At 43.5% G+C, this 26,024-nt stretch overlaps 1 protein-coding gene across 1 annotated transcript; it reads right to left on the reverse strand.

The window, feature by feature from the left end:
- Nucleotides 1-5,268: 5,268 nt before the first annotated feature.
- smc3 (structural maintenance of chromosomes 3) lies at nucleotides 5,269-25,019 on the reverse strand. The gene is made up of 29 exons (XM_076090388.1): nucleotides 24,841-25,019; nucleotides 24,101-24,176; nucleotides 23,854-23,892; nucleotides 23,692-23,759; nucleotides 23,340-23,411; nucleotides 22,849-22,928; nucleotides 22,668-22,746; nucleotides 22,135-22,252; nucleotides 21,854-22,029; nucleotides 21,539-21,619; nucleotides 21,085-21,249; nucleotides 19,708-19,829; nucleotides 19,199-19,412; nucleotides 19,007-19,110; nucleotides 17,369-17,468; nucleotides 16,427-16,587; nucleotides 16,057-16,198; nucleotides 15,614-15,764; nucleotides 15,210-15,362; nucleotides 13,238-13,389; nucleotides 12,936-13,094; nucleotides 11,470-11,577; nucleotides 11,039-11,147; nucleotides 9,661-9,908; nucleotides 8,392-8,604; nucleotides 7,650-7,841; nucleotides 7,219-7,396; nucleotides 6,941-7,047; nucleotides 5,269-6,451 (listed from the first exon to the last, which is right to left on the reverse strand). Exons 1-29 carry the CDS (start codon nucleotides 24,853-24,855, stop codon nucleotides 6,380-6,382), a joined length of 3,654 nt encoding a protein of 1,217 aa, XP_075946503.1. The 5' UTR covers nucleotides 24,856-25,019; the 3' UTR covers nucleotides 5,269-6,379.
- Nucleotides 25,020-26,024: the final 1,005 nt, after the last annotated feature.

Raw genomic sequence — 26,024 nt, forward strand, 5'->3', positions numbered from 1 at the left:
AGTTGAACCTGCACTTGATCCGTGTGAATGGATTTAGTCGCAGACCTGCAGAAGCTTTAAACAGCTGAGATTATAAAAGAGTTCGTTAACATGTTCACATTTTACAGACTTGAACAGCTCCTCCACTCACTTGCACACAACTAAGTGGCAAGTCTTGTAAAACAGATTGAACAGATTCTTGTGAATAAATTAGTCGTCTAATTTTTACATGTAAATACGAATTAAACTGTGAATTTACAACCTCGCTTACCTTACAATTGCCATAATTATCCTTTGATGGGCAAAAGCGAGTAAAGACAGCTTACTCGGTCGAAGTTCCTGTCAGGGATAAAAAGGGTGTCATAAGATTGTACTGAAGAAGAAGAACTATTACTTGACTTAGATTCGATTGCTTCCAGTTACAGTTTTAGTTACATGTCATTTCAACGAAACCATCAAAGTGGAATCCTCATTGTAAGTCCTAATTTTCCTTAATTAATAATGTTCCATAATTAATCCACATATTCCTAGTTTATCAAAAGTCTTGCGACGATCAGGACACTCAGACTTTTTTTCATTTCAAGTGCAAAAACACCACAAGAATGTGGTATATTGTTTGCTTTTTGAATGAAAAATAATATAAATGAACAACCGTTGCTTAAAGATCACCCAACATTGTTTTGTTAAAGATTTTAAAGCAATTCAGGTTGAAAACCCCATTTGGATCACACAATAAGCTATCAAAACAACACTGATCTATCTTGAGCATATCACACTTTGCCTCAGGCCGGCAGCTCGGGGTCACGTAGTGAAATCAGGGGCCAGATCAGCGGGTGACCTTGGTTCCACACAGTCTGAGCCAGGGCCTCCTGCAGGGCTCCACCAGCTCAACGGCAGACCAACAGGGGTTAATGTCCGTCTCTTTGTGTCAGCTAAACAAACATTACTCTGAGAAGACCCATGGAGTGAATACTAACATTGGTCTTTAATTTGAATCCTACTCTGTATTTCTATCCATATGAATAACACACATGTTGATATATAGAATTGACTTTAAGCTTCAGTCGATCTAAATATCTTAGCTCAACAGTCACACACGCGCACACGCGCACACACACACACACACACACACACACACACACACACACACACACACACACACACACACACACACACACACACACACACACACACACACACACACACACACACACACACACACACACACACACACACACACACACACACACACACACACACACACACACACACACACACACACGGCTATTGTGTCTAACTAGCTTACTTAACTAGCAAGCATAATCTTGGACGGGTCATGAGACTAGCTAACTACTCGCCTAGACAGTTATAGGCTACTGTGGCTAACTAGCAAATCTGGCGAGCATTATCATAATAGGTCAGTGGCTAGCTAAATAGTTTGCCAAGACACTTACAGGATGGTGTGGCTAGACTGGCTAATAGATATTACATTACATTACAGTCATTTAGCAGACGCTTTTATCCAAAGCGACTTACAATTCAGATTCTATCACATTCATACCGTAGGCACAGCTACGGGAGCAATTTCAGTCTAAATAGTTTAGGAGATTACAACAAAGGGGGGATATTTGGCAAATTCACACGTTTGATAACTGGAGAGTTCCGTTTAGTTGAGATGCATCCTAACCGGTCTTAACGGAAGATTATAAGCAGTTCACGCAACGGAAGAGTGATGCCGTGTTCACAGAAACACGGAAATTTATGTTACTTACATTACAGCATATTGTTATTGTGGAGGGTCTCTTATGTCACCCCTACCTGCTGAACATACATACACATACCACCACTGCAAGCCAATACAACCAGTCAGAAAGACTACTTATTGAGATATAACTTTATGTATGAGGTTATGTGTAGTGTACCCACACCAGCAAAAAATAAAAAATAAAAAAGCCCATAAAACCACAACTCTCATCAGTGATCCTTTGCTTTGCAGCTTGCAACTCGTCAGTCAACGCCACTTCCGGGCTCCAGCTCAGGCTTTGGGACAGAAACATGTTTGACCAGAATCACATGTGTGTGAAAGGCGGTGAGACAAGCAGACAGACGACCGACAGACTGATCATCTGACTGACTAAACAGACGGGTATGGAGACGACTTTGGAGCAGCAAAAAAGAGACAGTCAGTCAGACGGTCAGGCCTGCGCAGCAGATGGACCACCATGAAGTGCAAGGACAGAGCCAGTCTGTTCACAGGTCACCCTCCTCCTCCTCCTCCTCCTCCTCCTCCTCCTCCCACCGCAGTTAATAAGCACCTGTTAGACAACAAATGAACTTGTTGACTGTAAGAAAACAGGACAGTTTTATGCATGTTTTTTATGATTAGGAGCTTGAATACCGGAGCTAGTATTAACTGTTCATTTACTGGACTCCACATTCTGATACCGAAGGGCAAGTGGATGGTTGAAAAGACGTGGTGTTTATTGTCCGAGAACGAGGGGTACATTACGCAGCGGAGGAAATATTATCTGGGCGTGAAGAGAAGGTGTCCTCGTTAAAAAGCAAAGCTTACACAGCCATTATCAGATGAACAGATCTCAAGCAATGGTTGAAGAATGACATGTATAGCATATTCTTTGGGTATAAATAGAAATTATAATCAAATTATTCATCAAATTACAGGTTTAGAGGAAATGTAGTCCCCTGATGTATGCCTTTAACAAAATACAACTTTTCAGTTTTTCTTCAGTTTTTGCTTAGTTGGTGCTGAATTACACTAAGTTCACTGGTTCATCTGATTAGTAAAAGGGCAGATGGGTAAAAAGGTGATCAACTTATAGCTTTCAGCCTATAGAGTAACAATTGTCTACATTTAAAAAGTTACGAGAGTGGAACTTAAAAGCTACAATCGGCCAAACACGTTCATTTCCTCTTAATATGAGCAAACCTGCAGCATTATGTTGGAAGGTCATAAGGATAGCCGAGTAATGATAGTTCACCAAGATGGTTATAGCTAGTTTGGCTAAGTAGCTATCTTACTAGCCAACGCTAAGAAGGTAACCAGCTCCAAAGTAACACGATCGATTTGTCTCTAAATAAGCTTCAAAGGGCCACATGTCCCAGTAGGAGACGCACAGGTGTAAATATTAACATCAATGATGGCTGGATTCCATTTAGCCGCTTCAGTTTCAGGGTCCTGGTATGCAGCATGCTGGAATGAGTCCTAAACATTTTTGTTCACTTCCAGTTTTAAATTAGGTCCGTGTTTAACACAAGTCAAAGACATTTCAATGTTTTGTTCTTCGACATATAAAATACGTCGGCAGATTGAATTTTGAAGCTCTTGTGTGTCATACAAAAGGCGGTTGCCAACAAGTGGCTAAATGAGAATACTAAATGTCACCAACTAGTTCGCCTTCACAGCCTTGTTGTGTAAACTCGTGCTCATGTGACCGCAGAGAAGTTAGTTCATTTATAGCCTTTGGCTTTTTGCTTCTGGCATGTGAATCATAAAAGTGGTGTTAATTTGTGAAGATTATGTTGCCGAACAAAACGTGTACGTATCATAAACTTGTGTTTGCCACAGAGCTTCTTTTTTTGTACATCCAATGGGAAAAAAAAAATCCACTTGCCTTTTTGTGGAGGGAATCCCTGGGACGCCAACTTCCGGGGCTGGCCTGCGCGTCAGCCCTGCACCACTTCTATTCAAGCGATGAATTGTCCACCACAAATGGTGCAGGAAACACTTTCCTGTCTTTTAAGATGACAAAACAAATGGAAAAAAAAAAATACGAGCTCTTACTTTTAGGTTCACATCGTACACATATGAGACAGCAGATGAAGGGGAATTGAAACCTGTAGGAGATGAGTTACGAGAATACGGCTGATCTCTCATCATCAGCTGACTTGGCGACAGATCGTGTGCAGGGTTGTTAATATCTGGCAGAGCAACAGATCTGCTCTCTGCTGGCAGGCCCAGAGGGATGAGGTGTCCGTGTCACACCAGGCTTCACTGACGCGTTGGCACTTCTTTTAACCAACTGACTTTGAGGTCAGTGTGGTTCACATTTAATGTTAGCAGAAAAACATTGGCATAAACACCACGCTACTGTGTATGCGTAATATTGTAATTTTGTGTATACTGGTGAGTTTCTAGTAGCACACACCAATAAAACACCAACACTTTGACACCGATGTTTTACATCTGAAATCTCTCTTTCAGAAGGAAAGGATGTTGAACTGTACTATGACCATCAAAAATAACTTCATCAATCATTGTGAAATACATTTCTGACAGCCAAACAGGAATGGAAAAGTACTATACATGTAAATAAATGTTCCTTATATACCAGAATAATGGGTTCGTAGAGAAAATGGCAGAGCAATAACAGCTACGGTGTGAGATGTGGGGTGGTTATTTCTATTTTTCACTTCATAAGTGTGAATATGTTGTGGCGGAAGCAGCAGGAGAGCAGTACAGCAGAGAGAGTGTGATGTAAAGCAGTGATTAAGATAAAGTAGGTCTAGGCAGTATCAAGCAAAATATACCAGTTATCTCCCTCCAGCAGCGGGCCAGAAATGCATTTCTGCTTTAGGTGACGTCTAACAATATAACTTGACGTTTGGCACCACGCGAGTGCTGGCGAACGCACCAGGCCGAGATGTTCAGGAGGTCTGTGGTGTTACAACACGGGCCTACGATCCATCTCAGGAGGTCACCTTTCAGACCGGCCGCCAGAGCAAGTTGACGTTACAGCCACAGCCACGCATGTGTGACATGTGATGTGTGACCAACAGGATCATTGATATCACAAACACAATGTGACCGAGGTGTAAGGGCGGCGTGATGCGTGTCACTGACCTTGTGTCTGATGTGATTCGACGCTGAATCTAAAGCTGGATGGCGTTTCCATCCTTAGATATCTCAAAAAAGTAAATACAGGAATAGACATGATGAAAAAAAAAAATAGGAAACAAAAATATAGAATTGATAAAAGAATAGAATACAATCATAAGTATAAGTGCAAATGTTAATTTCTTTGCTTAACATGTGAAGTTTTAAAATATTTGTAAAAAAACAATAAAAATAGGATTATTTCTATCCATGTATCATTTTCAGCAGCACAATGTTTGATACATTTTCAAATATTATTCTGTAAAATCCTCCGAAAGCTCAACCGTACAAACCTTTTCTCTTCATGAAAGCTTCTCTGATGACGTGAGGACGTCGGGTATCGGTGGCACAGCACCACCTAGTGGTCCAATTAAGCGGAGCGAAACACTGACGGGTGCTTGTTTTAAAATCTTTTATTCTTTTTGTAAAGTTTTCTTGTTACATAGAAATGAACCAAAACATTTAGAAAGCGTGTAAAACTAGGTGCAACATATGAGGAGTTTAATCCCAAACTCAATATCCAGTCAGGAAATAAAGAAATGATAAATTACAATTTGGCATTCCAGAGAAGCGCAACTACTGCTTTAGTAATTTCAGGAGCCGAATAGATCTGGTTCTCCATCTCGGAACCACTTTGGCTTTTAATATGTTGACTGATAAAGTTCAGGAAGTTGTGTTGATTTTCCACAGTGGATATCTGGTGTTATGGAATTAAAACTTTCATATATTTAAATGACCTAAAAACAGGAAATTACACAAATACAGTAACAACCATAAAAAGGAACCACAACCTTTGAACATTTTAAACCATGTGGCTGGTTATGACAGATACAAGTTAGCATCGTTTCAACGAGTATAAAGAGTATACATTACAGGAACCTCGGTGTGAACAAAGACTGAGCCACTGAGACGCTCCCGTCTCCACTGAGCTTTCACAATCTTCATCTAAGTCTTAACAAAACACTCAACTGTACACGAGATGATTGATCTTCCTGAAAAGGTCCTGAAGGTTTAATCTGGCAGAAAACCAAAACTCTACAGTTTGCCAGATAGAAATGAATACAGTAGCACAAACGATTTTGCTCTCTTCAGGACCTTTTTAGGCAAAAGACAAATCTTTTTTCTTTTTTTTTCAGTGTAAAACAATTACACTTCTGTTAGTCGTCAGATCCAGCGTGGGTGAAGCACACAGAGACCGAAACAAATGTCTCCCGAAGAACAAAATGTTTTTTCTCAAATTTGTAGTTTTATCAGCCTGGAATGATGTCAAAAGGTAAACAGCAGATATGAGTTATTTGGAGCTATGGTGATGTCAGAACGGTATATCCAATCAAACTTCTTCCACCCTTTGGAGACGGTGTGAGAAGCTCAGGACGGTCTGCATGGTTGAGACTATTAAAAGGTGGATTGAGTGAGATATTTCTGTCTTTGGGCTCCGTTGTGGAAGGTTTCCAGCTACACAGTGCAGCGTAGAGGAGGAGGAGGAGGATGATGAGCTGAGGACTATTAACCATGGGTGGTGTCATCCTCCACAAAGTCTTTAGCCTGCTCCGCTGTGATCACATCAATGTGACTCACCTAAAAACACACACACACACACACACACACACACACAGTTAATGACCAATCAATGCCCCACGTTAGCGTCTGTGACTAGGCAGTGATCAAACCACAAAAACTCAAGAGGGAATATTTTCTTTTCACTAAGACGGCTCAGGAAACCGACCTGAAATACAGCGGACTGAAAGAAACATGGTGGGTTACTTTCCGTTATATTGATTTTCATTTCATATTTAAAAAACAATGACGATACACTGGCAGAGATTAGAGGTGAACCTGCTCTTTTTGGATTTTACAGCTATGATTAAAGCTGCAATATCAAACAAATCTGCAACTTCCTGTTGGATCTGATGCTCAGAAACATGGTGCAGATTATGGCAGCTAATGGAATAACGTGGTTGCAGAGGTAACAAAATGTAGTTTAAAGAAATGTCATGGCACTGTTGCAACCAACGCATAGAAAGATTAAAACAGCTGCGCAAATCCTCCCTTCAGCAGAAGACTCACCTTGTTTCTGAATTTGACGCCGTAGAACTTGTCAGCGGACTCCAGCAGTTCAGGCCTGAAGGTGGTGGTGATGAACTGGGCGTGGCCTGCTAGCTCCACGATCATGTCTGGAACAAGGAGACAAGAGATCAGGTCAAAGCCGTGTGGCTGCATGCAAAGAACAGTGGCGGTTCTGCGTGAATTTACGGAACCGTTACAGCCTCTGTACAGGTGTTTCACATTGTCTCGCTACTCATTAACTCATGAGATTCATTCTACTCCACTAGCTCTTTTCTTACCTGAGACAGCCTTCCTGTGCTGGGCATCGAGGGCCTGGTCGATCTCGTCAAACAGGTAGAAAGGAGCCGGGTCACACTTCTGGATGGCGAATATCAAGGCCAGAGCCACCAGAGACTTCTGGCCTCCAGAAAGCTGCTGCATCTCTCTCATCTCGCCCTGCTTGCCTGTGAACGACACCTACACACGACAAGGGAGGCGTATGTGTCAGAACCGAGAAGACACGCAGAGACACTTCTTATTTTAACCCGATGGCTGCTTCAGCTTTTATATTCCAACAGATGACCAGAATGCCTCTGTGCCGTTATGACAGCTTTGATAATGATACGCGTACATTTAGAGTGAAGAGAATGGGGTATTACTCATGACACATACTAGGGCTACACGGTGACATCGCTATCATTGCAACGATAAGATGAATTAGATCTCGTACCCTGATGCCGACTCCGGTGAACTGGTCCACGGAAGGAACGCTGCTGTGTGAACCGGAGCCCCTCTCGCTGTCTGCACCTCCCTCCCCCTCATCTTGAGACTGGCTGCCTTCAGCATCACCCTTCTTCATCACCAACGTAGCTTTGCCCCCCGGGACCAGCTTCAGGAAAACCTCACTGAAGTTCTTTGACACCTGAGGGGGAAAAAAAAAAACACACGGAGGGAACAAACAAGGTGAATGTTAGTCACGTTAGAAAATGTGTTTTCCACCAGTAGAGATTAATTATTGTACTTATTAAAACTGCCTTTATTACTGCTAAACAGTACAGCGGTTCAAAGTGTCTGCGATCACCAGAGGACGCCGAAGGATGTTTTCCACAACAGTTAATCACTATTAAATGCTGACTGGCACTAATGGTGTTTTACACTGGTCAGATATTGATCCGTTTAACTCCAGGGACCGTATCTCATTAATAACATTGCATTGAGTCTTATATCTTATGCCAGAGTGCCACTTTAGGCCACAGCCAAGGACATTAAAAGAACATGCGTGTCATAGAAATATTCAATAAGGCACCAACAGGCTGCATCCGTCCTGCAAAGCCAGGCGTGTCTCATTAAGCAATGAGCCCAACACGCATTAAGCTGACGGACGTAAAACAGACGCACCCGCCTGGACCCTTTGAGCGCGGGGGGGGGGGGGGGGGGGGGGGGGGGGGGGGGGGGGTCGGTGAGCCACGTACCTGCTTGAAGGTGAGCTGGATGGCCTCGTACTTGCGCAGCTCCAGGACGTTCATGAGCTCCATGATGGATTTGTGGCCGCGGTCCAACTCGTCCTGACGCTTGATCAGCTTCTCCTTCTGCTCGGAGAAGTTGACAAACTGGTCCAGAGCTTTCTTGTTGACGTGACTGTACTTCTTCAGCTCCGTGTTGCACTGCTCCAGTTTTCGGAACAACTGTTGGAGAAGAAGAAGAAAAAAGTAAAAAGGTGAATCATCGTTGCCTTGTTGGTAAATCAGGCCTGGCAGCCCGTCGGTATTCTTATCAGAGTGTGCCGTGACACCACTTGTAGACTTGAACAGGGACTTCAGATCCATTCTTCATTTCGGTATTTAAAAGTATGTTGCTAGATTCTATTCATGTCTGAAGACGACCCGATTAAGAAGCAGCTTAGTCTGGATCAGAAGTGACGTGTACTCCAGACTCTCAAGCTATAAATTCATCCATCTGAATCACTACCGACCGAGGGAACACGAGCAAGTGCCATCATTACTTGGCCCTCTCTCCCACTTCTGCAATCAATGGCGCCACATTGCCCCCTGAGCAGTAGCATGTGGAGAGCGGTTAACTATGTGGAGTGCTTATGAGAAAGTGTGCGGCTATTTTCAGCACTGTCAAGGAGGGGAGACCACACACACACACACACACACACGCTCAGACACTTATGAAAGATGCAGCCAAGTCTACTCAACTCACAGACTCCCAGAGGCAGCTGGTTAAAAAATAAATGAAATAAATTCAGAGACAGAGCACTAACCAGTGTCTGAGTCACTGGTGAGTGGGTGGGATGTGATGGCCCTGGGTCTTATTCCTTAGGAGAGCTGGCTCCATCTCTCTGTGTGCGTGTGCGTGTGCGTGTGCTCATACGCTTGATTCAGGTAGTAAGATCGGATGCGCAGAAAAAAAAACTGACCTTCAGCAGATCTTCATAGTTATCGTTAGCGCTGCTGCTGTTGTGTCTTTAGTGTCACTGTGAAGTCAAACAGTTTGGGTCTGACTTTCTAAACATCTGGCACTCTTAGAATTTGCTTTCATCGCGCCTTAAAAGGGTCTCAAAGCCTTTTTTTTTTTTTTTTTTATCAACTGCTCAGACGATGCGTTGTGTAAAAGCGTGCAGTGACCAGTGCTTTATTGTCCCGTCACTGTAGCTTAGCAAGGAAAGACTGGCGGGTTTTCGGGGGCAACAAATCATCATGTATCATCATCATTCCGCACTGTAAGTGTGTGTGTACCTGTTTGAGTGTGAGGGTCTGGTACTTCTCAAAGGCCTCCTGAGGCAGCGAGCCGAGCTCTCTGATCTTCTTCATGCACTCTTCCTTCTTCTTGAGCAGCATGCCCTGCCTGTTGGTCATCTTCTCCAGCTCCTTGGTGTCGTGGTTGATGGCGTCGTTCTGGTCCTTCTCGATGTTCTTCCAGCGCTCCATGCTCTTTATGTAGTCCTTGATCTCCACCTCCGTCTTGTCAGCCAGAATATCCAGATCTGGGAAAAGACATTGGAGGGTGATGGGTAAGTTATTCCCTTCACTCAAAAAACCTCAACACAGCCCTATCCATAACGGTAACTACTGTTGTGGAGCGCAGAGCAACGTTCTGGTGAGCAGGCATATGAAGAACGGAGATGCGGGGTGACAGATGTGTGGAGAAGGAGGCAAACTGGTTTGTAATTAAGGATTCAAATGAACTCGACACTCGTGCTGATTAACAGGGCTCAGCGGGCGGACTGCTCCACCAGGAACATCTCCAAATGCACTGTAGGGTGCAGAGTCTGGAGATTACTTCACAACATCTTAGTTCTGATAGTGAGCGGGTTTAAATTGCCTTAAAATCAATTATCAGTCATCCCTTCAATTGTTGTTATCCAATCCGATCGCCATTCAGCACAAGCCTACTTTAGAACAAAGGACTGAGTATAATGCAGACTTCAGAATAAGGCCATGCTGTTTAATATGTCTAATTAATTAGTGACAATGATTAAATATGAATTCATGCAAATTAAATCTATTCAGGACAACTGCCTTCCGTCCACCTCCTCTGAGTCACAGCACCGCTAGAACAGAAGAGCAGCGGGCAGGCCGTCTCTGAAACAGGATATTAACACACAGAGTCGATCACATCACAGCAGCTCTCACCATCTGCTGCTGGTACCAACCAGGACAGTCTACGGTTTCTGCATTTAGATTCCCCAACCGCTAATTTTGCACTCAACAGATAATAAATCAGTTAAGATTACTGATATCAGACAATAGCGATACACTTTGATTTGTTAGTTGCTTGAAATGATACGGTCTATAAACCAGTGACGAGTACATTCAAAGGCTCCGAAAACCATTACAGTTGTCTCTTGATGCATGTTAACATGTTTTTCTGGCCTTTATGAAATAAAAATTAGAGTGTGTGTGTGTGTATATATATATATATATATATATATATATATATATATATATATATATATGTGTTGATCTGGATGAATGATCAGAAATTGTACTTTGTTTAATGGTCCTGAGGGGAAAGTGTGTGTGTGTGTGTGTGTGTGTGTGTGTGTGCATGTTTTGTTTTTTAAACCTTCTGCCCCACACCGTCTCAGTGCTGTGTCTGTAGTAAGATGCGTACCTTCCGATCGAGCCAAAGTGTCCTTCACACGTTTGTTGATTCCGTCCAGCTCAGATGTTGTGGCTGTGAGCACCGTGCCGCCCTCCGTCTCTCGCAGCTCATTTAGCTCCTGCGTCGACGCAAATTAGGCCACATCGAAAAAAGAAAAAGAGGGTCATTCAAATTCTAACACCTCTCGCGTGACTTGTATGTATGAAAGCATTTTTATCCACGACTCTCCATTTACAGCAGCTCATTATATTTTGAATCACCTAACAGCTGCAGACAAAAACCTTGAACGTGGTTATGCAAGTTTGTATAATTTAACTTACGAATAACAAAAACAGAACTAAACTACAGTGCAGTCACACATAAATTTGACACACTAAATGATCCTGTATGTAGAGCCGTAATACGACCGGTTTCTGAGGAGTGTAAAGGGGACCGTGTACCTGCTCCACTTGGTCAAGACGCTTACGCAAGTTCTCGTTGAGATAGGTTTCCACTCTGGTCATTATGCCCTCCAGCTTAATCCTCTCGTTCAACAACTGCCTGTTGTCCTGCGGGAGGAAAGAGGGATCAACACACAACATACGATGGGTTACTCTTTGCCTCTGTGCAGACAGACCAGACGTTAGCACATTCCCAGCAACTCAATATTGCAATTTTGAATAATATCTGCCTTTGGCATTGTACACACTCTGCTGTCATGTGACAACAATATCCACTTCTGTTTGGAAATTGTGAATAGGCAAGTCTCTGGTGAATATTAATCTCTGCGTGTGCATTCACTTCAGTCCAGGCAACCGCCTTACCAACAATAACTCCTGAGTGTGATGTCGCGAGCAATAATAGGATTTGACAACCACCAACACGGCAGAACCGAACATGAAAGGCTCCGTGTTGCGCAACCGTAGCGGGGACGGCTGAGCGATCGTTGAGGTGAGAGCGGAGTGCAGCTGGCGTTGAAAGAGAACGAGGGGGCAACGCTGGATCGCAGGAACAACCCACGCGTAGATGCTGCCTGCTACTCTCACCTCAGTCAGGTCTATTTGAACACTACACGCTAGCACAGCATACACTCGGAGGAGGCGGAGAGAGAGAGAGGGAGGAAACGGAGAGTATTGTGTGAACTACATGAAAAGCAGCTGGAGGTTTGTGAACGCATCCACGAATTCAGCTGAACAGAGCCCCTCAGAAAGGGTTAAATCCATTCAAATCAAACACTGAATCTGTGTTCACTCCATAGAATTAGGGGGTGATATGACCAAAAATGTATAATCACCTTATATTTGTTTGTTTTTTGCGTTGACGGTATTTATATCACAGTATTAAAACATGATTCTACCAATTCTTCAGGGAACATATTTGTTAACAGACGTGTTAACTGGCTCCAAATAAGAATGAGAATGAGGTGTATACGTGTACATGTGTTTTGGGCGGAGCAGCCTTCTCCGTAATGTGATTTAGTCAGAGATAGCAGAAACAGTCATGCTGTTTTTTGTGAGAGAGCTGTATTGTTGAGCAACCTGGATCCAAGCAATACGAATGTTTGAACATTTAAAAAGAAATCCACATTACTGTTGTTTTATTAAAGTTTTCTTGCCTCTTTTCCCCACGGCCACAACGGGAATTACATTACACTTAAAATAATTTAACCCTTTGAGGAAAGCAAAAGCTGACATAACCTATCACAGTATGTCTCCATCAACGGTACAAACTGTGCGGCGGTGACGTAGTTCATTGGGTGCTGTATCGATGTCACTCACTGACACCGGACCACCTCACTACAACACATTTTCAGATTTTTCTCGACCCAAGACAAGTCTATAGAACCTGCGACTGTCAGTTATTTCAAGGTGTGAAAAACTGTGTATAACAACACGGACCACCATCTCTGTCCAATCCTCCCACCCACCTGCTGGAGTTGACGGATCTCGTCGTTGAGGTCATCAACGCGCCTCTGGTCCTCCAGGCTGAGCTGAGAGAGCAGATCTGTACCGAGCTCGGCCTTCAGTGACTCCCTGGTGGACTCCATGGCATGGAGACTGGCCTCAAGACTTTGGAGACTGCGTTGCTAAAGAGGAAGAGTCGGACATCAGTGGACAGCACGGACTGTGTGCAGGGAGCAGGCTGAGCCCCGGGCGACAGATCATGCAAACTCTGGGCTTGTATGTGCGTTGAATGATGATATTGTGACAACATCGGTTTCATGATCACCTTGGGCATGAACGTCTTCTCCGACTGCTGCCTCTTCTCCTTCAGCATCTTCATCTCGGACAGAATACTGTCTCTGGATGCCTTGAACTTCCTCTGCTGGGTCTCGATCTGCTGCATCTGGTTCATCAGTTGGTCGATCTCATTGTTGATGCGTGGAGGCGGTGATTAAGGAAGTACAAGCCAATGATCATTGCAGATGAGCATTTTCATTTTCTCTCAGCAGTGACTTAGCAAAGACGTTTCAAGTTAAGTTGACAAGTCGGACTTTATCGATCTCCGTTGCACTGTCTAGTAGTGCGAGTCAAGTCAAATATCACAAATGCTCCATCCCTCAATTCAGATAAGGAAATAGATTGCAAACATATGAAGAATGAGTGCACAGGACTTGGGCTGCTGAACCTGTATTCTGTATTCATCAGTATGGAGTACGACAGAAAAAGCTTTGTACACAAATAAACTAAAAGGCGAAGCAACAGAGACCCGTTTTGTAGAGGGTTAGATAATAAAAAGGTCACAAGACGACTAACTTGTAGGCTTTTTAGTGAACTCAAGAGGGCGTAAATAACAGGATTGGCCTTCCAAGCGAAGACTGTGTCATCATTGATAAAGGCAGAGGGTAGAAGAGGGCTTCACGTCACATCATTAATCTAATTGAACAGAGAAGCTTATTGATCGACCAGGACTACAACACGGGCCTTTGAGGTTTAACAGAACTCAATTAACACTGAAGCCAATAAATCTGCGGACTGCCAGAGGACTGCCCTGCCTGAGCAGACAGAGGAAATAGATGGTTGAAGGTCATCTGATCATTTTCTTTAATGGGAACAAGCTGGCATCAGGTCACTAACTGCACTGAATGAAAGGATTTATAAACCTGCATTAGTCCCTGTGATGACCATGAACACAATATAAATCACGGTAAATGGACTTGGACTTGTAAAGCGTTTTTCTAGTCTCCCGACCACTGAAAGCGCGTTAACACTACATGTCGCCATTCACACCCATTCACACATTGATGGCAGGGGGCTACCAAGCCACAGTTGCCCCCTAATCCTGTCACGTAAGCAGGTCAGTAAGAGTCGTAGCAGTTACGAGCAGTCGAGTGCACGAACGGCAAGACCTCAATCCTTCCACTGCAACGGGTAAGGTGCATCAGTGTCATCTTGTGCTTATCGACGGGGCAGAGGTGGAGAGTGAACAACAACAGCCTTTAAATAATTGATCCGTTGTCTGACTCACCGCCGCAGGAGTGAAGGACTAGCGCCATGTCATCGGATCAGTCATCCGCCTCCCCTGCCTACTCTCATACACACGCATGTACGTAATCACCAGGTGCACACGTTATGCAGTACTGGCTGCGAGTGAGAAGCTACACGCAATTACACAGGTGTGCAAACACACACACACACACGCACTCGTTGCTGAGCGGAAGTGACCATATTCATAAAGATACCGCAGATGCAAACCCAAATCCTCTCTGATCCGCCTGTCCTGAAGTGAGTCACGGCTCTGGCCGGCATCAACATAAACTAATCCTTCTTGACCTGCTTAGGCCCTCTCATTGCAGCCGAGTCGGCCTCCTGCCGGCTGAAGCGGCGACGTAACCCAGATAGATCTAATCCACATTCAAAAGACTCAGACATGTGACATCGAACTGTAATTGAGCGAAGGCGGTGTTATAACTCCTCTCCTAGATAGGAGAGAGTCTCCTACACAGCACAAGGTGGCATATGAATTAAAATACTTCTTTATCAACGGAGGACAGCAAATACAACTGAGTGGAGTGTGATCACATGGTGACGCTTTTACAGAAAACGCACGACTCTAGCCATACAGGCTACACCTTCTAAAAAAATATAAATCTCCCAATGACTGCTCTGACTTCCCAAAGTAGAGCACACACGACGCCAACATGTCCCCGTGGACATCAATGACGTGACATCGTCTCGGTGAGATGTAACTGAAAGGATATGTTCGATGTTCCTGCGCAGGTTCTCATTGAGCTTGGCCTCCAGCTCGCCCAGCTCCTCCTCAGCCTTCCTCATGTCTTTCTGCAGCTCCAGGCGGGACTTCCTGGTGTCGTAGTAGCCTCCCGTCAGAGCTCCCCGGTGGCTCACCTGGTCACCTAGAAGGTCACGACACAATGTATTGCATATAAGAGATAAAGGGCGTCTACAGTACTGGAGTGGACGTATAATGATGCAAATGAAAATGCCCACCAGTATCTTTTAATACTTTTTTAATGTATGTTAGTACAGATGATTGCTGTCTCACTTTTGGACTGACACTACATTGTTTTTTATGAGAGCTGCCGTCTCCCTGCTATGTTCTCGTGGTAGTGGTACATACAGTGTGGTGCATCACAGGTCCGCTTACCCTCGAGAGTTATACAGTCCATAGTGAACGCTCTGGCCAGCTGGGTGGAAACTTCCATGCTGCGACAAATCAGAGTCTTCCCAAACACGTGCTTGAAGGCCTTGTCGAAGGTGTTGCTGTAGCGCAGCTTGCTGATCATGGGGATGGCGTCCTAACGGGGCGGAGACACATTGGTATGAACACAGTGGCGAATATCACACACACACACACACACACAATCATTACCAAACCGACTACCTCAGTGTAACACGTGTTTCGTGTAACTCGGACAATTGAGGGAGCTTGTTGTGCCCTCATGTCCCAAGGGTTAAGATGATTAAGAGTTTTAATGAGAACAATAAATCCAATTCATATAGCGCATAATTGCTACACCTCAAGTATGTAAAGTTAAATATTGTATGTTAACTGTTCAGGGTCAAAATGTACTGCCTACAGTCCCTTACGTTGGTCTCGGGGTAGGCGGTGTCCCTGACGTCCAGCTTGGTCAGGGGCAGGAATGTGACTTCTCCAGGAAGGTTCATTTTGTTGAACTCCGTCAGTATTTTGGTGCTGACCTCGTCAGTCTCCACAATGTGATAGAACAGTCTGGAAAACATGAGAGCAGGTAGACAGGCGTTAAGTAACAAAAAGACATACGAGTGGATGGCTCCGTCACATCGTCACTTTAAATAGAAATCAAGGCTGCGGCATTGTAAACAGTGTAAACGGTGAAAGTATATACGACATGTTTCTATTCGTAGACCTTGTTTGGTTGTGACATGCGTCGTTGAAAACGACACAAGGAGCAAACTGAGTGTAAAAGGCAGTCCTCACCGGGTACCGGCGGTCACCTCCACACAGGTGTAGAAGGCCGGCTCACACTCAAAGTTATTCATGACGATGCCGTGGTAACCGTTGATGACGTGCTGGTTGATGCCCTTCCGACGGAAATGCTCGAGGACTTTGTTGATGCTGTCGATTCCGTTCAGAATCGACTGGATGACCGCAAGAGAAAGACGAGGATTAACGGAGTCTCACTTCAAGTGGGAAACAAAAACAAATCTATCATTTTAAAACTTTAGATGGGAAGATAAGCATAAAAACATACTAAATCTCTATCATAATAACAGTTGATATTGTGCAGTACTATGAATTGTACGGTATGAACATAAAAAGGCGAGCGAGGAGTCCATCCTGTTCTCTGTTGCCTGCTCCGGAGACGGGATGAGTCAGCTGGGACCAACGAAAGAAGAGTAAAAAACGCAGGACATTTGTCCATGAAGCTACAAACAGCCTCCTTTCATCTCAGCAGCCATTACTCAGAAGTGATATTTGATTGATGTATCTGCCCAGAAGAAACGACTGGCAGTCACTGGACGAGGCAGCGAGGAGTGAGTCATATGTAAATTTAGCTGGCTGTGATTAGGTGCCAGTAGCGAGGCAGATGAATGATTCCACTTGATGTACCGATCCTGACAACTGGCTGAGTCACAAAGCGAGTCCTTTGCGGTATGCAGGTGGGTTCATATGGAGGAAAAGAGGCACTTTTTCTCCCACTCGGGGTTTGATTTATCTTCACTCGCCCATTTCTTCTCTCACAGAACTCCGGCAAGTCGGTGCATGTGAGACGGTTTCTACCTCTGGCGTACGAGTGTCATCCTGTGCCCTCTCTATCTCTCACACACACACACACACCTTTCACTTTTGCCCAGACTAAGTGTCTGCATTAGGTATCGCGAGTCGATAATTACGCAGTTTGTGAACAGTGACACGGACCTTGCCAGTGGCCGCTCGAAGGAGCTGCTGCTTCTTCTCCAGGTCCTCTCGTTTGGCTGCCAGGGCCTGCTGCTCTGCGTTCTCCTCGCGCCACAGGTAGCTGGACAGACACAGAGAGTCACACGCCGTTTCACTTATGTCACCGGGAAGACCAAAAGCCAACCGCAGCCATGATGCTCGCACAAGAAGAAGTCAGTCAGTGATATAAGAAATGCGTCCCAAAATGAGGACAATGCACTAAAAGGGTTGTCCTTCAGAAATCTTTTTGATCGATTTGATTTATATATAAATGGTATTTCTCTTCCTAAATATTTCTTTAACAATGCAACTCATTGTCAATAAATGCAGATTCATTATTTGCAATATTAAGTGAATTATAAGAGTATTCACCCCCCAATAATTTAGAGTTTTTTTCAATCCTCATACAAAGTCACTGAATTTGTGTTCAATAACCACATTTAAATAATGAAAGCAATGAAACCGTCTCCCACTTGTTTCCATTAGGGTAATTCTGTTCTGTATTTGTTCACATTTGTAGATGATGCACTCGTAATAGCTTGCAGCTGTTGGGTCCGACCGTCCTATCAAAGATGTCATTATGCTGCCTTTTCACCCACTGCACCTGAACAATGGATCACAGTGAACTGGAGGGCGGATTCAATAGCAGACAAACACAAACCTATTCATGTAATCCGTTTCATATAGTTATTGTACTGAGGGCCAGCTATTCAATTTAATGGAATTAAATTAAAAAGGTCCGAAACCTCTTTTGTTTATTTAAAAACACATGTTGCCTCGAGTGTGCCGTCAGGAAGCAGCTGCCTCGACTACATTTTCGCAACTAACTCACAACACGACGTTCATCTTAAAGCGAGATGCAGGAATGACTCGCAGAAAGAATCAACTAAATTAGGGCTGTAACGAATGTCAGTTTTTTTTTTCAATTAGAAGCTTCAGTTGAGGATTTCGGATGAAGCTTTGAAGGTCTGTCGTCATATTTTATGACATGAGCCTAAATAAAAATGTAACATCCTGGAACTAAATCCTACATTTGAAGTGAAGCGATTCATCAGATTAAATGAGTTTGTCTTTTGTTATTGAATCAACTTTATTTGAGGAATATAACTCTTCAGTGCTGCCTCCCTTTGTTTTTGAAAGGATAAATGGCAACAAATATGGAGTGAAGCAAAGTATTTTGTTTGATAAAAACATGTTGTGAATTTTGGATCTTTTTTTCAATACATTTTGACTTTTGGACTTTACGCCCCTGAGTTATTGGAAATGAGTCGGACACACTGTCATTTTTTGGTAAAAAAAGATAGATGTAATTCTGTGATTCCAGCTTCTGAAATGTGATTATTTTTTACTCCTCTTTGACAGAAAAACGAGTATCTTTGAGTTGTGAAAAAAAAAAGAAATTTGAGGACGTCATCTTGAGCTCTGGGAAACACCGATTTACATTTTTCACCATTTTTTAACCGACTAATCAATAAAATAATCGACAATGATAACGTGGATTATTAAATCAATGTGAATAAAGCTTTGAACGATATGAATCAAGTGAGGCTAAACTAAAAATAAGAAAGCATGAGCACAAAACACGGCTGAACTTTAAAGTGGGAAAGACGAGGGTCTTACTTTCTTTCGCTCTGCAGCTCATCTTTCCTGTTCTTGACTTCATAATACTTCTTGTCGAGCTCCTCAACGCGGGTCTTGACTTCATTTAGATCTTGATCGAGTTTCTAAAAGAGACAAGTTGAAAGTTGATCAGATAAACGTCCCTGTAAAATAAACCAAGTATATCACTTTGATATCATCTTCAAAACATACACTGTACTGCTCGAGGTTCTTCTCCTTGCTGGTCTCCGTGTCCTCCAGGTCTTTGTGGATGGCTGCGATCTGCCTCTTCTTATCATTGATGGCCTGGTCCAGAGACTTCAACTCCTTCTTAATCCACTTGTCCCTCTCTTCTTTGGAGGTGAACTGGCTGCCACGGCCCTGCTTGGCATACAGGTCGGTCCTCTCCTGCGTGGCCTGGGCCAGTCTGGAGGGAGGCGCAAACCACAGAAGGAGATCATTGATCATGTACAGCCATGTTACACAGTGTCGTACAGGTGCGTCTGATTCTTCAGGGTCACCTCCCTTCCCTTTAGGATTCCAAATGTTCGCACGACACCTGCAACAAGCTGCTTTGTAGGAGAACCCACAGATGTCTCGTGTGCATCCACGTCTCGATCTCTCGCTACCCAAATTAATTCAAAATGGGATGGCTGACTCATCGGGTTATACCTGGTCACCGGCTGCTCAAGGGGCCGTGGCTGAGAATGAGTCATCCCTACCTGGATATGCCCCGCTCCTCTTTCTCCTTCACCATGTTGAATTTGGGTTCAGTCTCCTGCAGCTCTTTTTGCTTCTCCTCGATTTTCTCCAGCAGCTTCTGCCGCTCCTTCAGCAGGCGTTTCTGGAAGAGCAAGATTGGGGATTTTACCACAAAATGTAAAACAAAAAGAGATGGGCAGGGGAAGAACAGAAATATATATATATATATAGTACATTTACACAAATACAAAATGATTTATCAACAATAGTTCAAGAAATATTATCCTAGGTTACTCAGCTCAGATCAAATATTCATATTGGGTTTAAACCTCATTTCCTACAAGTAATATAATTATTTAACTTCCGTCTTTAAGGCAACATAAGTAGCGAACGGAACAGATCTCGGTGTATTTCGTGGTGTAAGATAGATATAAATTAGGAAAAGAAGGCTTTCGAATTCAAGGTGCAGTGATGCACAGCTTTGGAGACCGAGACAATCTCTTAAAATGTTTAGATTTCTGTAAGCCGCAATCACAGCTGAAGAATGGGACACTACATCCTACTCTGGACACATGAAACATTTATAATGAATATAGGAAACTGCATTAGTGCTCAGTGACGGCTGGTTTTGACAGTGTGAGTGGTGGTGGTGGGTTGCCCCCCCCCCCAGGAATGAAAATCTATACTCGTGTGTCCACGCCATCTAAAATCGGAACCGACAGCGGCTCGTGACGCAGTTCTGCTTCCCTTGCTTTTCATTTTGCTCCAGTAAGTTTTGGCCGATGCTCTGCCAGCCGTAGCCAGGTGGGCTTAATCCAGCCAACATGCTGCCTGGGGCCCATCACAGGACACACACACACACACACACACACACACACACACACACACACACACACACACACACACACACACACACACACACACACACACACACACACACACACACACACACACACACACTAAAGCCGCTATGTATGATTATCATCCTCGTACTCACACGTGCACACAAACAGAACACGCGGCCATACGGAGAGCGATTCATGCCAGCTCTGTACACACAACCTCCCGCCAGGAATGATGTAAAGTGGAGCTGAGGGGAAAGAGTCTGATGTACAGGCTGGTGCCTCCTCTGTTTCGGCTCTCAATTCATCCAACTATTGGATCAGCAAAAAGTTATTCTGAAAGATTCAGCGCTAATATGTGAACTGTATCGTTAGGCCCAAACTGCTTTTTTACTAAACAAATGCTGGTTTGGGTTTTCACAAACTGTGAGGCTTTACTCTCGGGTGGGTAGAGCGGGTGAAAAGAGAACCAGACGAGCATCCTTCTCTACACACAAGGATGGTGCAGGGGGAGCATCACGTGTGCAGAGTGACGCAGACGGGAGGCTTCCGTACCCTCTGTTCGCTGTTGCCTGCCAGCTCGTCCTGCAGGTCCTTGGTCTTCAGCTCGAGCTTGGTCCTCTGCTTGATCTGCTCCTGGCGCTCGGCCGACAGCTGCTCTTTCTCCTCCTTCATGGCGGAGATCTTGGACTTCAGCTCTCGCACAACGCGCTCCGTCTCCTACAGAAGGCGAGCCAAAAATAAAAGACACCGGCTGTGAGATTTAATTCACAAGGAGCGTAAATGCAAAGACTTACTTCCCCTTCGGTGATTTAAATGAATACATCACTTTTCAACTATTTGATTTGAACACTGAACACCTGAAATTTGACCGGGTGATTTTGAACAATGAACTAAATATTGTGAGTTATTTTTTAGAGATAATGCTGTGATGATAATTACAGTGTATATTTTCACCAATCCTTTGTCCCAGATATTAACACTTCTGTTGCGAGGTGGAAGTCTTTACCTCTACTTTGTCTCGGGCATCTTGCTGAGCATCGCGCAGCTGCCTGGATTTGTCTCCACAGGTCTCTCTCTTGCTGGACAGCTAGAAAAAAAAAAAAAAAAAAAAAAAAAGCCAAAAAGTCTCACACAAGATAATACAGAATATTAATATTAGCTGCCTGTTATTATTATTATTATATACATGTTATATAATAATAAGGGCAGTGATAATTTCCCACCCAGGTACCAAAACAGATGTTAATCATAAAGTCAAACATGTTCAGTCTTTTACTCGGTGTACACACAGTATATCATTAGTTTTTCTTCGGTATGTTACCTCATCCAGTTTGGCGCGGGTTTCATTCAGCTCCTGGTTGTAGATGGTGTACTCCAGGGCTCTTCTCATCTTGTCCCACTTCTGGTACTGAGCCAGCTCCTCTTTCTCATCCTCCAGGGTGTGAAGACGCTCCTCGATGTACTTCAACAGCTCGTTGATCTTCTCTCGCTTCCCCTCTGTTGTTGTTTTTTAAACGTGTAAATCATTACTAACTGCACACTCAACTTCCTAGGACTGGAATTGCTTCGATAAGTATGATGTAATGGTGAATAATGACTTACCCGTCTCCTTCATCAGCGAAATACTCTCCTCTTTGCGCTCATCATACACCCGCGTTCCTGCCACCTCTCTCAGCAGCTTCAGACGCTGGGAGTCGGGTGCTGTGGCCATTTGGTTGATCTGCATGAACATTGAAATTATAACGCGTGAGATGAAACAACGCATTTAGTCTTGGACGATATGATTTGCTGGCCACAACTTGACCGTGCTGACAAAACAATATTCAATTATGCGACACCTGTTATTAGTTTTGCGCTATATTCAATCAAATCAAAAAAAGTAACATGCAAGCATACTGTGATATTGTGAAATTGTGGTTCTATAAATGGAATTAACGGTGCTGGATTGCTGCTTGATCACCCTGATAATTAAGAGTAAACCATTTTCCACTTTTAGATGCCACTTTAGTGCCAGCTAAGTACAGCTGGCACTCTCTTTACAGCTCTGTTTGAATACTGCGACGCATTACACGACACTGTGAAATTAACTAGTATGTCTTTAACGAGTGTGAGGTTGGCACCCACTCCTTTCTCACCTTTCCCTGCTTCACGATGTAGTACGGGTTGCTGCGGGAGAAGCCAGCACTCTCCAGAAGGTTCATGACGTCATTCTTACTGCAACAATCACCGTCACCATCAAAACAAGTGATTACATGGATTCACAGAGTTGTCATTTCCTGTGATTAAATGAACGGTCAATCCACAGACAATACTTACGTCACCATCTTCTTGTCTAAGAAGTACTGGTCCTTCTTTGCGCCAATGACGCGGCGAAGGGAGACTTCCTCTTTGTCGATCTGGAGGGAGAGACAGTTATCAGCGGTGAAGAGGAGAACCATACACAGCAGCAGAATTGGCTGGTTATGTCACAGTATTATCAGTGTTATCAAATGTTTGGATTTCTAGAGTGGTGCAAACATCCGGCCTTCATCATCAGAATAATAAGCACTGTGTGTACTGAAGGCAGTGTGACTACAATCAGCAATCTAGGAAGACAGTACAACATAATATGGTGATAATGTACCATTTCCGCTGGAAGCCTGGACTAAGGATGTTGTTGAGAGTTATTTTAAAAGGTGATGCCACTATCTGGTACTTTTGATGCACATTGTTAATAGTCTTGGTACAAATCAAAATTGGAAAGAATGAATCAGTTTGTCTACAATGACATTGTAATAGGATCAATATGAAACGTTTGCCATTCCTACCGGCAGCCGGTTGTCAGAGTTGTCAAATATAATCTCCACAAAAGCCGAAATGACACGAGGACCAGTTCCCTCCTACAATGACAGGGGAGGAAAAACCACAACGTATTATTTAATACCATTTAATAATTTCCTTGAATGTTTCAATCTCTTACAAAACTTCATGTATTAACAGAAACGCAATTACAGTAATCCTATGAAGACTTTTCTGATCCACCAGTTATTAGGAAGCTACACAAGCGTCTGTCAGCGTAAACATGTCTAACAAGACATTTCTACACAACCACTCAATGTGTCACATGACCGTTTTCAAACAGTACCAATGATCTGCAGTGGGACATTTGTCTGAACTCACATGGAGCAGCGCCAGGCGCTGTTCAGGTCGCAGGTGGCTGAACTCATCACTGAGCACAAACTGGATGGCTAAAGAAGCAGAGCGGAGAAACGGCTTTAGACAACAAAAATAACCAACATTACACAGACACTGTATGGTAAAAATTTATTGAGGGAGACGTACCATAGAAAAAGTTACTTTTTCCTGAGCCATTTCTTCCAACTGTAACAGACAAAAAAAAACACAATGACAACACGGTGATAGAAGTAGACAGCCCACCAAAGTGAGTCTGTGGCACACCAAGCTTGGTCTGGAAAGTTATGTTAGTAAGGTGCCTTCCTTCAAAGTACATCCCCTTACACCAACATAGCGAAAAGTACGAGATAACACAAAAAACATGAGTGAGACTTCGGGATGAGCGCGCACTCACCGATGACATTGTGCTTTGGACTGAACGGGTCCACCACAGTCTGGTCCCTGTAACTTCGGAACCCCTGGATGATGACCTGCACAAGAACCCAGACACCACCGTGAGCATCACATCCTCCTCTTTAGGGAAAGGATGAACTTAACATGAAGTTACGTAAAGTGACTTAAGAAGCAAGCCAGCAACTATTTCTGAATGCAGCAACATTGCTACTTTGCCCCGTCGCACATAAATTAGACTCAACATTGAAAACGTGTTTACTCAGCGCAGCATCAAATGTGTCATTAACGGGGCCTTGACTGACCGCTACGGTTTGGGGCAGTGTTCATTCAGGACGGCAACGAGTTTGCAAGTTTGCGAACAAAATAAACACTACGTTAGACACACTACAATACTATCACAGCTCATGTTTACATATGATAAAATCGACTGGAATATGATATCGTGCAACATGAATAGAAAAGCGATAAATCCGCTAACCTAACGTTAGCCTTGCAGCGTTAGCTTAGCATTCCGAGTAGGGGGACGGGCAATTCAACTCAAGATTAATCCAGCTAGGTAGCCGTAACTAGCATTAGCAAATACGCTATTTAACTTATAGCTCACGTTGGTGTGATTTAGCATAGCTCTGCACTCTAATTGACGTTAAATATGTGCAAAACCGGAGTATCCCGGGCACAACCATTCAGTGAAATAGCGTGAAGAGTCGGCTACACACACAAGTCTGGGGGCCGTTAGCTTACCTGTTTGATGTACATGGCGGTCTAAACAAGGCGTCTCCTCGGATGAATTTGGAGATAAGCTCCCTCCTCCACTATAAGAAGCCAGGAATTTAATAACCCAAAACTGAACAAAATAATAGAAATCGAAGCATTAAAAATTGGTGAAACACTGTGTGGGATAAGAGAATAACATGGAAAATGGCGGCGGGGGCGGGATATAATGGACCATACCATTATGTGAAAACAGGATTGCAGCAATAACCATAATGCGAAATGATGTGTGGTAGATAACTTAACCATACACAATTAGAATGGAAAACTAATTTGCTGAACAGTACTGTGTCTTCAACCGTTGGTCTTATGTGTTTGTATGTAAATAACATGTTAGGCACGTTTGCTATGTACTTACCTCCCCATTTGTACAGCTGGTACAGTCTAGTTGCCTGTCTTCTAGGCGCCAAAGACAGAAAAGAGTCGATAGCAGAAGCGGCAAAGTGGTAGAAAACGATGGGAAAACTATCTTGTTAATCGACAAAGACTGCTGTTTACTGATACTCCTCACAACTACACGTTTTATTCTTGAACGTCACTCTGTTTCAAAAAGCAATTTTTTGACTGAAATTCTTCACCTGTGGCTGGTTTTCATTTGTTTCCATTAATAGTTTGTTTAGATTGCACTGGGTTACACTTGACGATGAAGAAGCTAGTCATATGTCAGTCTCTGTCACTGCAGGTGTCACTGTTGCCTCTTCTGCTGTATTTAGGCCTGTCCCGGTTTATTGTTGTGAACGTAAACATCCTGCTTTCAGAAACCTGGATGAGCTATCTGGAGTACTCCGATAGAAACCAGGATATGACATGCAGTGTTTCAATAAAACTGTACGCCTATTTATTTCCATTTGACTTTCAGTTTTTATTTACCAGTTACATATCCAAATTTGAGGAATTAAAAAAAAAATTCTGTTGAATTTAAGGATTAAGTGTTCCTTTATGGGTTAGCAGGTTTATCATTTCCCATGTAAACATCATGGATAAGATCTAAACCAGGATAAGGCTTAGAAAAAACAGGATGCTAATGTGCATGTAAACGCTCTTATTGATTCAGTCCGGCAGTAAATGACTTGGAAAAAAGTCCACTTTTAATCCCATTTGACTTCCCAGTTAGCCTATAACTCTTCAAACATAATGCTAGAATGATGACGTGA

The sequence above is a fragment of the Anarhichas minor genome, unplaced genomic scaffold (assembly GCF_050575085.1).
Source record: "Anarhichas minor isolate MPS153535 unplaced genomic scaffold, ASM5057508v1 ptg000012l, whole genome shotgun sequence".
NCBI classification, from domain to species: domain Eukaryota; kingdom Metazoa; phylum Chordata; class Actinopteri; order Perciformes; family Anarhichadidae; genus Anarhichas; species Anarhichas minor.

What these genes read in the sequence shown, in the direction of transcription:
- smc3 (XM_076090388.1), bottom strand. An exon ending in AAAAAGTAACTTTTTCTATG is followed by an intron (nt 23,760 to 23,853) that starts GTACGTCTCCCT and finishes CTGCTTCTTTAG; the next exon opens with CCATCCAGTTTGTGCTCAGT. An exon ending in CCCGCGCCAAACTGGATGAG is followed by an intron (nt 21,620 to 21,853) that starts GTAACATACCGA and finishes TTTTTTTTCTAG; the next exon opens with CTGTCCAGCAAGAGAGAGAC.